The sequence below is a fragment of the Ipomoea triloba genome, chromosome 12, assembly GCF_003576645.1.
Source record: "Ipomoea triloba cultivar NCNSP0323 chromosome 12, ASM357664v1".
In the NCBI taxonomy this organism is placed as follows: Eukaryota; Viridiplantae; Streptophyta; class Magnoliopsida; order Solanales; family Convolvulaceae; genus Ipomoea; species Ipomoea triloba.
The window spans coordinates 21,013,287-21,032,016 of NC_044927.1; the positions used below are offsets into that span (position 1 = coordinate 21,013,287).

General features: G+C 36.8%; 1 protein-coding gene across 1 annotated transcript; it reads left to right on the forward strand.

Moving 5' to 3' along the window:
- Window positions 1–8,921: 8,921 nt before the first annotated feature.
- On the forward strand, window positions 8,922–18,666 carry LOC115998833 (protein SPA1-RELATED 2). The gene is made up of 8 exons (XM_031238496.1): window positions 8,922–9,060; window positions 10,096–11,580; window positions 12,002–12,159; window positions 13,712–14,537; window positions 15,400–15,546; window positions 16,527–16,844; window positions 17,062–17,121; window positions 17,818–18,666. The coding sequence occupies exons 2-8, from the start codon at window positions 10,138–10,140 to the stop codon at window positions 18,007–18,009; spliced, it is 3,144 nt and encodes a 1,047-aa protein (XP_031094356.1). The 5' UTR covers window positions 8,922–9,060; window positions 10,096–10,137; the 3' UTR covers window positions 18,010–18,666.
- Window positions 18,667–18,730: the final 64 nt, after the last annotated feature.

An 18,730-nucleotide genomic window follows, 5' to 3' on the forward strand; every position in this document is an offset into this window, starting at 1 on the left:
TATAATTACTCTTTAATTATCATCTTAAGTAATTCAGACTATTCGGATTAATTTAATCCATCATCAATAAACTTTGTCCCCTCTCTCACTCTGCACATTCAAGACAATGAGTAGTGTGATTATAGTGATATCTTCTTCTCATAGCAATAAGACAACTCCATGGACTCTCAAGTATAATATGATTGTACATTTGTGTATCATACAAGAGATAAAACCAAGCCATGGTACACAACAAGAACCCTAAATAATTTAAAACACATCCCATTTATGCAATTACTAGTATTTTCTATGCGCTATGCACAAAAATCGATGCCCAATATTATTAGAACATCCTTAATAGTGAGGTCTTTTGTAGTTTTTGAGGAGTTTTTGTAAGTGTAAGTGTGATTAGGAAAGAGAAAATGGGAGGGGAAGAAAAAAAATAAAACAAATCTGATTTTAAAAAAATAATTAAAAAACAGATCTGTTAGGCGCGCCTAACGCGCCCGAGTGGGCGCCTGCTGTCCGAGTAGTGATGCCAATTCTGATTCAGGCTATTGTTCCAAAAAACTTACATTTGCGGAAGATCCAACCTCTTTCTCTCTCCTTCTTCTCTATCTTCCAAGTCATTTTTTACTGTTCTAAAAACTCCAAAAGCATCACTGGTGTAGACTTACTGTACTCTATATTAAAATCTTAGATGTATTTAGATTTTAGATATTTATATTATTGTATAATAATAATAATAATAATAATAATAATAATGTAAACTATTTTTTATAAATTTGATATTTATATTTTATGAAATAACTTATATAGTACTCCAGTATATAATATCTATATATTATTACTATTGAAGAAGATAATAAAATATAGAGTGATTTCCTTTTTTGGTTCTACTTTTATCGGCCATTTTCTAATTTTAGTCCGCTTTAGTTATTTTTGCCACATTACGTCCACATTTATTAGACGTGTTCCACTTTTGGTCCATCATTAAGTTTCCCGTCTAATGGTCGTTTGAGGGAGGGCTACTTTCGTATTGTTACTATGGTCTTGTAAAAAACTGGTCTCGTCTATTTTTTTTAGATTAAACTGGAAGGGATCAGCCAAAGTTACATAGTTGAATACCCAAGCATGCCGAGGATGAAACATTTACATAGGATAGAGAAGGTGAGAGAAGGCGCATCACTTCTGAAACATCAAAACCCAAAAATATGAGCTAATTAGACAAGATTGATATGGGAATTTGGTGTATAATTGAAGGGATTATTATACTTGCGGCGTCTGATGATGAAGGTGGGAAGAAGAAGAAGGGTGCCGAGGAAATTGTAATAAACAATGTAGACAAGAGTGCTGAAACCGGCTTTCATGGCAACTTTAGATAGTGTTTCAATTGATGGTTGTACGACGTCCTCTGCGCTTCCTGCCGGCGAACGGCGGTTCCGATCTGTCGGTGAAAAGATCGACGATGGAATCGGTTCGATCTAAGTTCTCCCCGGGCTCGGCACGGCGTAGGCGGCGGCGGTGGACTTCCGGCGAGATCCTTCTGACTATCTGCGGCGGTGGTCCACAATCGTCGACAGTGACACCGACAATGGTAGGTGCGGCTCTGTCGATCGCCCTTCTCGGCTTATCTTCATCCGGAGCTCTGCGTTTCTTTCAAGTCTGGATATTTTTGTTTGCGTTTCCTACTCTTATTCCGGCTGAATCTGTAAATTCGAAGCGGCCCAGATACGCCGTAGTGCATTACCATCTTCCTCCTCCCAGCAGAAGCCGAGTATGTTGAGCTCAGAGTCAACACCTTCTCCGTCGGCCAATCCTCAGAGCTACCTCCACTGCTTCAGTCCGAAAGAAAGGATAAAGAGATAAGACCAGCGTAAAAAGACAAAAATATCCCTGCCACAGACGGTCCTTAGACAGAAAAACTAACGATGGACCAAAAGTGGAACACGTCTAATAAATGTGGACGTAATGTGGCAAAAATAATTAAAGCGGACTAAAATTGGAAAATGGCCAATAAAAGTAGGACAAAAAAATGAAATCACTCTAAAATATATGATGGATGTATGTGCATGACAACAATAGTTGAAAAAGATATATAACGTAAGTTACACCGATAGGGATATTTCTAATCAAAATATTGTATAATACAACTTTTATAGTATAATGTATATATATATATAAATATATATATATAGGTTAGTTTTCTGGTGCACACCTGCTTTAACGTGTGAACCTATGCATTGATGTGGTGCATTGATCAAATGATATCTGATGGCCCAAAACTATCCATACTACCATCCGCTGGACCGTCACTTAGATTGCACACGGGGCGTTAATGGTATTTCGTCTTAGTAGTGTCTCATTCGAATTTTGTAGTTGGGTATCTCTTTTTGTTGTCCGATGATTACGGTTGGTAGGGGTCACCCGAGGGATGGGTTTGGCTGCTGCACAACGAGGATGGAGTTGCACCACCATGAAACCCCGATCGGCGAGGCGGACAGCCTTCATTCATCAGGTTTTGGTTATGTGCTCCTTTTTCTTTTTTGGTTGCTTAGTTATATGCACTGCACTCCACCCCCTTTCGGGGTGCGCCGTCTGTGAGTAGTTCACCGGTGCGCCAATTTCAAGGCTAGCACTTAGAGGGAACGGTGGTTGCGATGACCACCATGCATATGTATTATTAACTTCTAGTTGCACCGTCAGATTTCCGTTGCACGCCAGATGAAGTGTCCAGGCGCATGGGGCCGTTGCCACCTCGTGCATTGCTGCGCCTGCTCTGTGCGTCGTTCTGGTATGCGCCCGCTAGTTTCCCGGGCAGTTGGATTGCTCTGTGCGTCGTTCTGGTATGCACCCGCTATTTTCGTTTTTCGCGTGGGAAATGCACGCGTACATTGCATCGTAGATTAACTGGTTGGGTTGGGATCGATATGCTTCTTTTTTTTTTGGGGTGATAGTGGGTATGGTAGTTGTGAGCATTCTCATGCACATGCACAGAGGTGTTTGGGTTAGGCTTGGATTTTCAAGAATGCATGCCAGTTCCCTGGTCATCCCCGTTTTCTAGGACGATCTGAACAGTTCACAGAATGTAGAGTCTTTAAACTGTGAAGTCTCCTGGGTATTGATAAGAGTTGTTTGGTTTTTGTTAGGTGGCATATTATGTATGATTATACTTTTTACCTTTCAAATTCTCTCTGTCTCTCTTTTTTGCTTTTGCTATGTATAGTTCTTCACTGCTGCAATGTTATCTCCTGCACTTCTTCAGCTTTGGCCTTGTTGATATTACTCTCATCTTCTGAGACTCACAAATTATATTAATTCACTTTCGCTGTCATGTCCATAGCATTGCACTGGTGCGCCACTTTTAAGTCTAGCAATCAGAGTGGAAGACGGCGCCATGTTGGAGTGTGTACAACACATCGATGTCTAAATGGTTGGGTAGGTATGGGTATGTGCGCTATTTATTTATTTATTTATTAATTATTATTGGGTTTTGGTGTGTTAGTGATGAGTATGGGCATCTTGGAAATTCGCATTTTCAGCTTGGTTTTGGCAGTGTAGTTTAGATTGTTGTTTACCGTTGGCATGAGAACTTCACAGATGTTTTGCACTCCACTCAACTCTTAAATTTTCAGCACTGTTGACATCACTTGATGGCTCTTCGTCGCCAAAGTCCGTGATAGTATCTTTGCCACGAACGGTAGACTTGGCAACCTTAAGTTCCACTGTTCTCTTCGTCAACATCTCCATGCTTTCCCTAGGTTTGGGCATTACACCCATAATTTTCCTTTAAAGGAAGTTGAGTGCTCTTGATTAGTCCTGTCATTGTTTTAGAGAAGTTGTGTTGGTAGGCCATGAATAATGTTGTGATGTTTTTTTAACATCAATAGATGAAACTAGTTATTTGCATTGCACGGCGTACTCTGTTAGCCTAATGTTGCAATGGGTTTTTTTTTTTATGCTTCTTAAATTTTGTGAAACGCTGCTTTTATTTTGTATATAGAGTATTTTTATTAGTGGGTTTTAGGTTTGCACATTTTGATTGGAGTTGGGATGGAGTATGTTTGTGGGGTTTTTATTTTGTTTGATTTAAAGGCAAAAGGATGTGTGGGTTTGTCAGAATTTTTAGTCTGGAAGGAAATTAAATCTTGGTTCCCACTCATTTGGCTTGTAATTTCATTAATGAAGTGCATTGCTCTGATAGTTATATTTTTCAAATGCACCAAAGTGCATTGTTACGGTGTGCAACAATAATTATACCGGATTCTTTTTTCACTTCTAAAATGATCTAAGCAACACTAATAATACCTTTTGAAAGTAATTAAGGAAATATAATCCCACATGTGCACAAGTTAAGAATGACATAACATTGACAGATTATTATCTCTTAATACTTGGATTGTACCCTTACCATCTAGGAGAAACCAATAGAAAAGGTAATTAGTCTCATCATTTTGCTATCTGTCTCGTTTCCATAAATTTTATGCTACCACACAGTGCACCAAGTAAATGCTCCATTCATACTTATTTGTCATACTAATAAATTTCTGTCCTCTACAGCATGACTTGCCATTTTCTAAAGGGTATTGACAAATTGTTAAGGTCATATTGTAATCTATGAAAACATTAATTGTAACTCATTTCAGTAGTTTCTAGCTGAAATTAGTGTGTAAATTATTGTCGAGTGCACTCCCAGCTTGCCTAGTTGTTATTGTAGGGATTGAACTGATCATCTACTAATATCTGCTAATCGTTGGCGGTCATACTGCCCAACGCAATTTGCAATAGTGTGCATGTGACTGTTGACCTCGCTCAGAAGGATGTTGTGCATAAACCGCTTGCATAGGTTGAGTACTTGTTCGGCATTCCCTCTTTGAAGGCCACAATTCCACTCATTGCAATCTTGGCCGGTGTAGGATTCCATATGCCGCATCGCTAGCACTCCGGAATCAACGCTGTTTGTGGTGTCTCTCCACGCCATATGCATTCTTTTTGGGAGCATGTGGCGTACTGCACAGAATGTCTGGTGCTTGCTTTCTAGGTATTCAGCCAGCAGGTTGATCTACAACAAAACAATACCGTTAGGGAGTTGCATGCTTGTGCATTTGTAGCTATGCAACCATGTGCATTTGGAGCTATATTTGCAAAATCCAAACGTAAACATAGTTGCCCCAACTGTAACAAAGGCTATGACTAGCATTCTCTTGAACTACACATGCAAGTATATGTATTCATTTAACATATCTATATCCCTATCCATGAACTTAATACCCCAACCTTTGTAACCAACACATATGTATATAAACTCCAAGTAAACAACCACACATATGGGTCAAACAATCGGCAAGATGTACAAGATGCTGAAACTGTCAGTATTTTCAGATTCTATGACCTGGATTGCATGATTTTCTGCGTAAAATTGGTACCACATTTTAACAAAAAACTTTCCAGATAAGAAGTACAGAGAGTCTAGATTATACACAAAAAATTTCAAGCCAAACCAAGGTTTAGAAGTATTTTTCTTGATATTTTTTCCAGAACTGCTGCAGTCAGAAATGTTGCTGGCAGCACACTGCCTAATACTTACCGGATTTTTCAGAGATTGATGAGGCATATTTTTAACCAAAATTTTTTGTGGATATCAAATATTACAAGGGTAGGTTGTCCAAAAAAATTTCAAGCAAAACGGAGACCAATAAGTATTTTTCACGAATTTAATTTCCCAACTGCACCAGGCAGACTTAGCTTTTCTCAGACAGTGTGTTTGCTGAGTTTTCTACTTGTGCGTTTTGGGGTATGAATCCATGTGCATTGCACCACAGGGGCGTGGTGTTAATGCATCTCACACAGAATACATGTATGCACTAGTAAGAAAATCTTCAGCGTTGAACCTCAATCCACAGAACCAGACATAAAGTTTGTAAATCTAACCCCTAGCGATCAACCCAATAAGGCAAATGGTCGTTAAACGCAAGTTAACAATGTATGAGCATGCAACTAAACTACAGCTCCAAGCGGAATATGTTTACTTAAGTTTTGTGCACTTTGTATCATTATCTACGTGTTCTACTTTTACCAACAGCTAGCTAGCAGTGCAATATGATAAAGAGGTGATAATTACCTAATTAATTAACCAAACTCTTATATATCCCTCTGCCACCCATTTAAACATTTCACCATATACATATATATATACCCTTGCACTTCAGCTTTGTATTCAACCAACACACTCTAGTGTCATTTACCAACATTATATTGCCTCTCTTTCGCCGCCCATTAACATTCAAACAATAAAAATGTTTACTCAAGTTTTGTGTACTTTGAACCATTATCTACGTCTTCTACTTTTAACCAGACGAGTTCCCATCACACCTTGCGATTGCAAAGAGTATTTGTTTATACTCTACAGTGCAATGTTTTACATTGTTAATATAAATGGGAAAAAAATCAGGTTTAAGCCTCAAATTGCCAAAATATTCATCCATACGACCATTAAAAGAGCTAGAATAACACAGGGTTTCTCTGTTCTTGAGTTTTGCCTTCCTCAAATTTACTCTCAACCTTGACCAGTATAATTTTAAACACTACCAATACAAATTGAACACAACTTCAGTACCCCAGAATGAATACCCAAAACCCCCAAAAAAAGCTGCATGACCAGGAAAATAAATAAATTCCATTAAGAACCCCCACTTACCTCGCTGTGCCCACCGGTGCGCCGTCAAAAGCCTTGCAACACCCTAGAAGCCACACCGATCGCAGCCCAGTCGAATGCAGGATGAACCCTCGCGGGCGGAAAACGACGGCCGGACCGGCTCTTGGACGACCGAGACGCCTTTGCCACACCGAGCGCACCTGCCGAAGCTGGAGTTGACGGCGAGAATGGATGGCCCGGCGCACTCCTCTTCGATCGGCGACTGCCATTGGACCTAGCCATCACTAATCGCACAACCCACGGGAGCGACAGCACGAAGGAAACGCTCGTCAATGAAAAAATAGCCTGAAAAAATAAAAACAAAAAATAGGAAAAACACTCAACACACACGGGTACAGGGAATAACGCGAATACTAAAATACCCCTAACAACTTCAATAACGAAATAATAAGACATACCCAATACACAAGGTGTTGCGTGCACCCAAATATGCTATGCAATCATGACCGTCGATTGATCAAAATGCAAGGCTAAAAGCAGTGCACACATTCACATGATAACACAATTTCACACCTGAACCTAATTCTATATATATATATATATATATATATATATATATATATATATATATAAGTAACGAAAAAAATAAATTAAACATAAATAAAGAGTATAACTTTCGTTCACACTTAATAGTTTTTAGATCATAAAATCATATATAATAAGAGAAAGTTTAATCCGGGCCCCAATTAAATATCTAGCTAGCCACACATGACTTTTAGTGCTCGATCTACATTGTCTACAACCTAAAAACAAACAATAAAGAGTACAGTTTAGCATAAAAACTTGTCTAACAATTAATCAGCTATAGCACATAGCCACGTACGAAGAAGCAAAAGCATGCCAAAATATTACTTATTAATTATTGTACTTCATAAGGATCCTCATTTGGTAGAAGCACTAGCTTGCAAAGAAACTCAACGTGGTTGAAGGATTGTGGATATATTAAAGTAATTTTGGAAATAGATTGTCTAAATGCCTATCAAAGTTTAAATCATAGGTTGATGCTTCTTACATTGGAATTGTTTTTTTTAAAGAGTGTGAGTATTTGCTTAAGTATTTTGTTAGTATTTGTGTTTGTTTTGCTAAAAATAACAACAAACCATTTAGTTCATTATATTCTTTAGCAAATGCTATAGACTTTTAGTCTAGTTTAGGTGCGTTGGTTGATATTCCCTCACCCTATATCTTTGCCTTACTTTCATTCATGGATAATATTGTCTCAATTTGCTTTTAAAAAAAGATTTTTAAATGAGAGAATGCCACTTTTTGTCATTGAATGAAAATGAAATATTAAGTGGTGATGGTATATTTGAGAGTTGCTATTTAAAAAATAAATAAATTATAAAAGATCAGTACCATTTCATCCACGTAACATGAATACATTGAAATACCATATTAAATATGGGAGAAGTTGGATGCGCAGGAGTGATAAAAGACAATAGAGATGACCGGAAAGGGAGTTGCATGTTCAAATTGAATTTAAACCATTCTAATGAGGCAAAAGGTTGAGCGATACTTAAAGGGCTTGAGTGGACATGGAACAAAGGTATTCGTAAGCTTAATGTTAAATGCGACTTGGAGAATGTGGTTAAATGGTTATGAGGGGCCAATATGCCATTGGGACCACTAAGGAGAGTCATTGAGAGCTGCAGCGAGTGAATTAACAGGGTTTGGAAGATTTCAATTATACATGTCTACGGGGAACAAATTTACGTTGCTAACGAACATGCAAAATAGTGTCTCGTCTATACATAGATTGGTGTGAGTTTGATTCTCCTTTAGAGTTCCTTACTCAACTGTTAATGGAGGATGGAATGAATATCCCAAAAATTCAAAAGAATGATTGTGTCACCAATAAGAGTGATTTACCATTTTTGTCTTAAAAAAACAGTTTACAATAATTAAAGCGGTAATTGTCCTCTCAAGAATGTGATAAGATGAGGGGACTTAAGGGGCAAGATTTGACAACCAACTGCATCACTATCGTTGCTGCTGTGCTGTTTAAATCCAAAAGTTCTTTATTTTTGATTAAAAAAGAAAAGCAGAAGAAATTTCAAGAAAAAAAAATTATAAACTGTATAATTAGTGGCTGTAAAAAAAGAGGAATTATTTTAATTCCGAAGGGAACCAATACGCTGCCGGAGATATTTTGCCATTTCAGGCAAGTCCCATAAATCTCTCTGTATTTTTTTTTTCTTTATTTGCTTTTTTAAACGTTACAGTAAAAATGAAAAAAATAGAAGGAAGATACTCAACTCTTTCTTAGGGCTTTTCTTTTCTCCTTTATTTTTTTTTTCTATGGCTCTCAAAATTCCGCTTTTTTTGTTCTCAATCCTCTGCTCCGTCTCCCTGGATTCTTCCCTCCGGTAAGTTCATTGCTCTTTCACCTTCCAATTTCCTTTTTGCGTTTCCTGATTTTGAACTGTTCTGGACTTGCGCATATTACCTTTAATTTTTTTAATTTTTTTTTTTAAATTGGGAAATTGGAATGAAAATATGATTTAAATTATTCTTTATGTTGATAAGTTGTTCCATTAGCTTTCTCTTCAGTTACTAGGATGTTTAACACTTGCGGTTGTGTTTTCTTCTTCGTTGGGGCGAGGGAGGGGGTGAGAAATGTTTGGAGGTAAAGGTAGAAAGAATGGGAATTTTGGGTTTGTAAGTTTCAATGCCAATTAGATGCTGCATAGTTTGGTTGCGAGATATAAATTTAAGCAAATGATTCTTTTTGTTTATCCGTCCAAGAAAATACTGTAAGAGAAAGTAAACTGCTTTTGTTTTCTGCAGCTGGGGAAAGGGGGTAGAAAGCATGTAATTGTAGCTGGAATGGTGAAGATGATGTAATAAACCTACCTATTTGGGGCATGTTGAATTTACAGAAACTGATCGTAGATTCATTAAAATGAAAGAGATATACTTATGCATTTGGATTCTACTCTACCTCTCTCTCTCTCATAAGTCACATGACACACACAGAATTCATGCATTTTCACACCCTGTATAATTTTGGCACAACTTCAGTTGATCAAAGGTTAATATGGATCACGTATAAGCCAAATAGGGTTGCACCCCATTAATACTCTTTAATAGATTGATATTTGAGTCACCAAGGCATGTAAAAAACGTGCAAAATAGTGCATTGACTGAGAGATTGAATGCCAAGTTTAGTACAGATTCTGATTCATTATATCCTCATGGACACACTTAATTGATACTATATATGGAGTAGAATGGGATTCTCATAATCAAATGCTAACATATATGAAGGCTTGTAGTTTACTTGGGATTTTTGGAGTCTAATCCTGAGAACTCAAGGGTTTTGGTTCTGGTTTGCTAAATACTATTTTAATCCAGTTAGTGGCCTAGGCGCTCTGATTTATTAATGAAATATTGATTTGCAGTGCCAAGCCAACGTGTGATTGAATAAGAAAAATTTGGATGATATGGATGAAAGTGTGGGTGATGAGGTGAATGAAATGGCTGTTGTTGATGGAGCGCTCCTCAGAAGTAAGGAGAGTGGATACAGTTCGAAGCTTAGTGAGCATGGTATTCAGGAATCACATGAAGTGGTTGGTCTGGATGAGGGTGATCATCATGAGAACCCTGCCCAGTACTTCATAGATATTCTTGATGGAAGGAGTATGGACAGAATTGGATCTTCAGGACATGCAAGTTCAAGTCCACGTTGTATGGATGATTCTGAGGTTATGGTTAGAGAGTTGACATTGAAAAATTATAATGGTGAAAATTTAGCTATGATTGGTGCGCCAGGCAACAGAGAACGAGTGCAGACTAGGCCCCATAACTGGAAAACTTTATATCAAATAGCCGGTGGATCAGGAAAAGGAAGTTTACATAGAGAAGCCACTGACAAAGACCAGTCTTCAACATTATCAAATCTCTTTGAAGGTGAAGAAGACAGAATGTTCACTGAATTTTTGGAGCAGAATCAGAAGTCAACAAATGAAAGCCATAATTTAGTCACAGGAAATTCACAGAGTAATGACAATAAATCTGTTTCGAATGACATATTACTGGCTTCTGGGGGTATACGAACAAAAATCTTATCAAAGTCTGGGTTTTCTGAGTATTTTATAAAGAGCACATTGAAGGGAAAGGGAACCATACAAAGAGGCCCAACTACCAGAGCGTTGGGAAGGGAGTACCTTGACCATACTCACTCGGATCGTGCTAACATCTCTTTAGTAGATTCTTCAGGTGCAGATAGTGTTTTGCCCCCTACCATTACTTATCAGGATGGAGTCAGTTTGAGGGAATGGCTAAAAGCTAGGAGAAATAAGCTAAGTAAAGCTGAAAGCTTGAGTATCTTCAAACAAATTGTGGATCTGGTGGATTCTTCTCATTCTCAGGGAATTATTTTACAAGACTTGTGGCCATCTTGCTTCAAGTTGTTGCAATCAAACCAAGTTGTGTATCTGGGAACCTCCATGCTCACTGATCCCACTGAGAATGTCATGGATAGAGATGTTCCTGAACCAGAGCAGAATTATTTGAAAAGGCCACTGGGGAACATCACGCATACCGCAGTAAGTCCTAGTGTTAAGAAGCTTAAACTTGGTGATCCTGTAAATATTACTACAAGATGGCCTCAATTCCCATCCAGATCAGGTATCAGATCAGCACCTCAAAATACTAATGCAGATTTTGCTTGGCCACGAGGTTCTGGCAGTGATTTAAATGAAGTACACAAACATAATAGTCAGAGCAAATTTAGCTCCAGTGAGTTGTCCAGAAGCCCACAACCATTACAGACTTCTGTGAGTTTTATGTTAGAAGCAAAGTGGTACACCAGTCCTGAGCAGTTAAACAAGGGAGGCTGCACATTTTCTTCAAATATATACTGTCTTGGAGTTCTATTTTTTGAGGTATGGGGACATCTTTAATCTTTTATCTAAACACATTTTACTTTGTGTTTCTCTTATAATGAAAAGCATTTTACTTGTATAAACCGCATTTATGCTGAGTACATGAGAAATATAGAAGAACATGATTCCAACATAATTTTAAACCTGATCAAAAGTCAATCGTATTTGAAATGTAGGATACTTCTTAATAGGATCTTAAGCAGCGGATAATCTTCCTCTCAGAACTCTGTAACCATATTTATTTATTTTTAAACCTTGGACTGAATGTTGAGGAGTATTTCATAGAAGTATTTGTAGGAATTAAATTGACACCACTTAAAGTATATAGTAGGTTAGGCCGTTAGGGAGTTATGCTCTAGTATTTGGTAATGGCCAAAGTCAACTGGATAATGATGGGACTAACCTGTGACGCTTATTTCAGTTACTTGGCTTATTTGAGTCCGGAAGATCTCATGCTGCTGCAATGCAAGATCTGTGTCATAGAATTCTTCCTCCCAGTTTCCTATCCGAAAATCCAAAGGAAGCTGGATTCTGCCTTTGGTTACTTCACCCAGAACCCTCATCACGACCAACTACAAGGTAATATTTGTCATGTTGAGTGATATAAATAAATAAATAAATAAATAAATAAATAAATAAATAAATAAATATATATATATATATATATATATATATAAATATATATATAAATATATATATATATATATATATATATATATATATATATATATATATATATATATATATAATGCAAGTTTCCATTCTCTTCTGGCTTTCTGTGTCTTTCCCATCTCTTGTTGATTGAATTGATGTGGTAAAATGAGTTGGGATTTAATCGACTATGGAAACTTCATTTGTTGGGCTTTTCTAGTGATCCAATTAGAGACAGACATGGTAGTCCGTTCTCTGACAATTAGTTAAAAAGGGTTCAAAACTAGAGAATCATTGGGGTATTCTCTCTCAGCAGAGTTGGAGCTCTCTTTAGGGAAAGGGGGGATTATAAAAAAACTTTTAGGGAAAAAATTGAAATTTGGAAACCTTTGAGAGATGGGACAATTTCAGCAAAACAAATGCTTCTATATTGAGTTTGGGCCATCTTGAGGCTGCTAATACTTTTTTTCCTCCATCTTTTGAAATTCAAATATAAGTTTGCATGTGTTATGGTTGGGTGCAAATTTATTCCACTGTTTTATAAGTTTTAAGTGGAATGGTAAAGACACAAATCACACAATATAGTCTAAATCAGAAATATGATAGTGTTGCAGAACTTGGCTCTTCAGAGGTAAGGATTAGTGGAAGCTAACATTATCTCAGGTCAGAGGGCCTTCATTATTCAATGAATACTATCTTTATGTCACATTAGGGAAGGAGGGCAGTTCAGCTCTTTGTGTGTGCAACCACGCATTCATAAATTGGTTGGTTGCTAATGCTTATAAAGCAAAAAAGTAATATGGCCTACAGCCTACTTATACTCTTTATGATGTATTCAGCTGAAAGGATGTGAAAGTTGGAGGATGGAAAATCTAATGCTTTAGTATTCCACTCTTTTAAGGAGGCAAATTTGCTTTCCATTCCTTGTTTGGTTTGGGGAATGGAAAATAGAACTTCCTTTTTCAGTTTGGTAAGGGTGATTTGTAAGAAGTGAATTTTGAAATGTTAGGAAAATTCCTTTGCCTTTTGCTGCATACTATGTGTTTTATACCATTTGAAGCAAAATGGAGGACACTTTCACAATGGAATGAAATTTGATGAGGTTAATAATAAAGTAGACTACATAGTCTGTCCCTTTTATACACATCTTTTATTTATAAACGTGTTGTTACTGGGCTGACTGTTTACGCTGGTATTATTTACTTCCAAGAGGATACCTTGTATTAGTAAAATTTTCTCATCTGCAGAAAAGCAAAAGGAACTGCAATTGGCCTTCCTGAAATACATTTACTTGTCACTTACCAAGACTTAATACTTAGGAATCTTTGTTCTAGCTTTTAGCTATACTTCAAATAGTCTTGTATAACTCTGAACATTCTATGAAGTATATAATATTACCATTCTATTGCTGAATCCAATATGTATGATGTGTCTAAAATTTAAGTTTTCTAGCTTAAATATGACTAGGTTACTATTACAGGGAAATTCTACAATCTGAAATTATGGGTGGGAAAAAAGAATCTGGAGATGAGATGCTATCATCTATTATTGAAGAGGATTCTGAGTCAGAATTGTTGGCATACTTCTTTTCATTATTGAAAGAGCAAAAACAAAATGATGCCTCAAAGTTAGTTGAAGAAATTAAGTGCATAGAAGCAGATATCCAGGAAGTCCAGAAAAGGCAGACCAAACAATCATCAGTTTCTTCCACCTCATGTCATGAGTCCCTTGCTGTGGGCAGAAGCAGGTACGTTCAGATAGGGGGATCAAGCTCAACTACACGTTCTAAGCTGTCCCCTGTATACAATGATGATAAGAAGTTGAAGAATATCCAGCAGCTGGAGAGTGCTTACTTCTCTATGAGGTCTAATATTAGGCCTTCCAGTAATGATGTAAAAATATGGAGAAAGGGAGAAATATTAAAGAACCGGGAAGACAACTTTCTGAAAGGTGTTAATGAAGAGATGTATGAACGTAGTGATGGTCTCGGAGGTTTTTTTGATGGTCTCTGCAAGTATGCTCGCTATAGCAAGTTCAGAGTACGTGGAGTTTTAAGGAATGGAGAATTTAATAATTCTGCAAATGTAATTTGCTCTTTGAGCTTTGATCGGGATGAGGAATACATAGCTACTGGTGGTGTGTCAAAGAAAATAAAGATATATGAATACAATGCTCTCTTTAATGATTCTGTTGACATTCATTATCCAGTACTTGAGATGTCAAACAATTCAAAGCTCAGCTGCATTTGCTGGAACAGCTATATCAGAAACTATCTGGCCACTACCGACTATGATGGTGTGGTGAAGGTGTGTATTTGTGCATTGATCTATTGTTTCTTATAAAATGTCATTATCCTACTTGGACAAGTCTTGATTCTCCAAATTTAGTTTTTCTGATGTCTCCTTTAATATCTGACATTCCATGAAATGTTCCATCTCCATGTTTTTGAAGCATATTGCATTCCTTACTCTTTAAAGAATATATCCACATTTCATTGGATAAGCATGTATCTTATCCCTCATTCTTTGTTGGGAACAGCTCACTCTCTCTTTCTCTGAGAAGTGAGAATATATCTAATCTATTACCATAGTGATTTAGGCATTATTCATTTTTTTTTCACTACTTGTTTTTGGCATATGATAATCAAGTTGCTCTACTAAAGATGACATATGATAATTAATATAGTTCATGCTTATACAACTATAGGTCATAATTTGCTAGATGCTGGGAAACAAGCTTTACGCCGTGTTTGGATGAGTTTTTGGCTTATCTACTGCTAGAAGCACTTATGCTGATTCTTAACGTGTTTGGTTAGGTTTTGAAAAAACTTAAGGCTTTTGAAAGCCATTTTAAGCTTATTTCCATAAGTTTATTTCGAGGAGTTTATAGTGTAAGCTCAAAATCAGCTTTTAAAGGCCAACTGCAATCGCAAACTCATGAACTATTTTGAGCTGATTGAAAAGTGCTTATTTTGAACTCTTTATTCAAATTGGGCAATAAGCATATTTTTATATTTTAGTGGCAAGCATGTAGTTGTAACCATCTTTATTTATAATGTAAAGCTTCTTTTTTCCTTCCCCAAGTGTTTACTATTGCTGGGCATGAAGTTCCTGATTCTACAGCTTCAGTGATTTTTGATTGATTTTATTGTGATTTGTTAACTTTCAGTTATGGGATGCAACGACTGGTCAAGGGTTTTTCAATTTCAGTGAGCACAATGAAAGAGCTTGGTCTGTTGATTTTTCTCGTGTGGATCCTACCAAGTTAGTCAGTGGAAGTGATGATCGTCTGGTGAAACTTTGGAGTATTAATGAGGCATGCTTTCTCATTTTTATTTTTTCCTTATATATATATATATACACACACACACACACACACACACACACCACACCACACACACACACACACACACACACACACACACATATATATATATATATATATATATATATAGGGTGAGGTTCCTTTGAGAACCAACCTCACCATGAGTCCATGAGAACCAATCTCATCCATTAAAAAAATAGATCTATGGATGAGATTAATTGGGGGATTAAAAATGCGCGTGTGCATATTAGGCATAATGATGTGTGCATATTGAGCATGTATTGTGTGCAACATAGGGACATGTTTAATATGCACACATCATAATGCCTAATATGCACAGTTGCACACTCACGTTTTTAATCCCCCAATATATATATATATATATTGTTTTTATCCTACCAGCATCATTGAGCCATGCCATTGAGAGAATGAGAGCTATGCCCCTAACCAAGACTGAAAACAAAAGGAAAAAGGGGAAAAGAATGAGAGTGTCTACTGTAACATAAGGCTGTAAATTCCAATTTAAAATTAATTGGTCTTTCGTTAGATTATCAAATCATTCCATGGATGATAACTTTGTAATCTTCGCTCAATTATTTGTCTCTCTGTAATGTACAGAGTATCTTTTTCCTTCATGAGCTTAGATTATGTATATGAAAATCTTCTCCCCTCAAAGACAAAAAATAGAACCATTATTCTTTTTACTAATAAGATGCAAAATGAATTTCTACCTTACCCCTTAGGTTGTGTGGCAAAGCATGCAAAATAAAAATTTAGTTGAAAAAGTGCATATCATAACCATGTTAATGCATGACTCTACATAGGGGAATTGGTAGAATAAGAATTGCCTGAAGTAAAAGGATACTGTTCCCTACATTGCCTCATTTCTATGTTGTTTTCTCTGGTTTCAAACCCATGAAATCTTTCAAAATTTTGGCATATTGTTCAAACTGGCTTCTTCATTGTTGCAGAAAAACAGTATATGCACGATCAGAAACAATGCAAATGTCTGCTGTGTCCAGTTCTCACCTTACTCCGGATATTTCCTGTCTTATAGCTCTGCTGACTACAGGACTTATTGCTATGATCTTCGGAATGTTTCAACTCCCTGGCGTATATTGGTTGGCCATGAGAAAGCTGTTAGCTATGCAAAATTCTTGGACGCTGAGACTCTAATTTCAGCATCTACTGACAACACACTTAAGATCTGGGATCTCAACAAAACAAGTTCAAATGCCTTGTCAACTGATTCTTGTATCTTAACCCTTAGAGGACATACCAATGAAAAGGTTAGTTGCTTTGTGTGACCTGTCTTCACATTCCATGACAACAATTAGAAACTTTTCATTAAGTCCATAACGATTTGAATATCTTAGTTGCTTTGTCTGACCTGTCTTCACAATCTATGCCAACAGTTAGAAACCTTTCATAGTTTCATTATGTACATGACAATTGAATATCCTGTTCATTGGATGTAATCACTATGTGGTTTCTTTTGTTTTTCAGAATTTTGTGGGATTATCTGTAGCTGATGGATATATTACTTGTGGCTCTGAGACAAATGAGGTAGGGATTATTTTTTTGTTTAGCCCTTCTATCTTCTTTATTCCCCATATATGCAAATACTAATTTAACAAAAATACTGAATCCCTTTCATTATCTTTTACTTAATTCATTTTTTGGGGGTGAATGTTTTGATAAGAAGGTCTATAGATGCTGACATGCTGTTCAGTACTTTTTTAAAGAAGATTATAAATAAAAGGAATTGCATATTCTTCCACTGCACTTTTCTTTCTCTTGCAAATGGTAGGTGTATCGGTACTAGTGGAGTCCATTGGGGAATATAGCATATCTATGTGATAGCATTGGTTTTTGCTTTATTTTCCTAAATGATCCCAAAAATTCATGCCGATATCCACACATTGGGCTCAAGTAGTTAGTTCAGTTGAACCAAAAAAATACTTCATAATAAACTGGCCAATGAAAAAGAATTGCAATTCCTTGGGAGAGGAATAATGTGGGAATAAAGTAGGAATTCAAATTCTATTGTTTGGCTGGTGGGAATAGAATTACTTGGAATTTCTATTCTAATGTTTGGTTTATGTGGGAATTGAAAAAGAATAAGTAGTATAAAGACCAAAATGCCCATGGAATTGCAATTCCTAGGGGGAGGATATAGTATTATTATGGAGGGTTAATTTGGGCCTCGCAATTCAACTTTTCTTCCCACATATATTCTTCTCATGCATATTATTTTTACAGGTCTTTGCCTATTATAAATCTCAGCCAATGCCTATTACTTCTTACAAGTTTGGCTCCATTGATCCGATCTCCGGCAAAGAAACTGATGACGATGTTGGACAGTTTGTTTCAAGCGTCTGCTGGAGACGTAAATCAAATACGGTCGTTGCTGCCAATTCCACCGGCTGTATAAAACTACTAGAGATGGTGTAGGATTGGATAGAAGCCACCTGAAAAGAATCTCAGTATTAAGTTGTTCCTGGCAGCATAAAGTAAATCTCAGGAAAAGATCTGTAAGATCTTACACCATAAGGGATCCATGCAAATAGACTAGGAGAGTCTGAGTGGCTTTTGGGTCCTCTTTCTTTTTGAACCCGTTTCTCAAATGAGGCGCTAAACATCCAGTCCATAGTGAAACCGAAAGGGCAATGGCCCCAGAAATGATTCTAAAACCCGGATTCATCTCTCCAGAAGATGCAATTCAACAGAAGCCGATAAACTAGGGAGCACAAAAGGCTATTTCGACTAATAGTTGGATTGTTGAGATGTATGGGTAGGAAGCAGAAGTTGTATTATCTTTGATGTTATAATCTTAGGCACACACTGTACAGAGTTTGTTGATGGAATGGGAATGTGGTGGAAAGTGTTTTGCCAGTAAGCCCAGTGGCAATATATGGTACTGAGTTTGTAAATTGTGATAGATAAAAGATAAATAGACACGGGCCTATGTGAGACTGTCACTTATGGACGAGTTGTACAATGTCTATATATTTTTTGGCATCAAAATTTTGATGGGTATACAAGAAATTGGTGTACATTCACTGTAAAATATATTGCAACTACGTATAAACTTCAAATGTCTTCCTCGCTCGTTGAGATTCTGGTTTACCTACTGCCTTTTTTTTTTTTTTTTTTTTTTTAAAAAACTTTTTTC

Bases quoted from the DNA above. Each gene is read 5' to 3' on its own strand.
- LOC115998833 (XM_031238496.1), top strand. From the start codon at position 10,138: ATGGATGAAAGTGTGGGTGATGAGGTGAATGAAATGGCTGTTGTTGAT. The intron at 12,160-13,711 runs GTAATATTTGTC...TTACTATTACAG, and splicing joins TCATCACGACCAACTACAAG to GGAAATTCTACAATCTGAAA. The intron at 16,845-17,061 runs GTTAGTTGCTTT...TTTGTTTTTCAG, and splicing joins GAGGACATACCAATGAAAAG to AATTTTGTGGGATTATCTGT.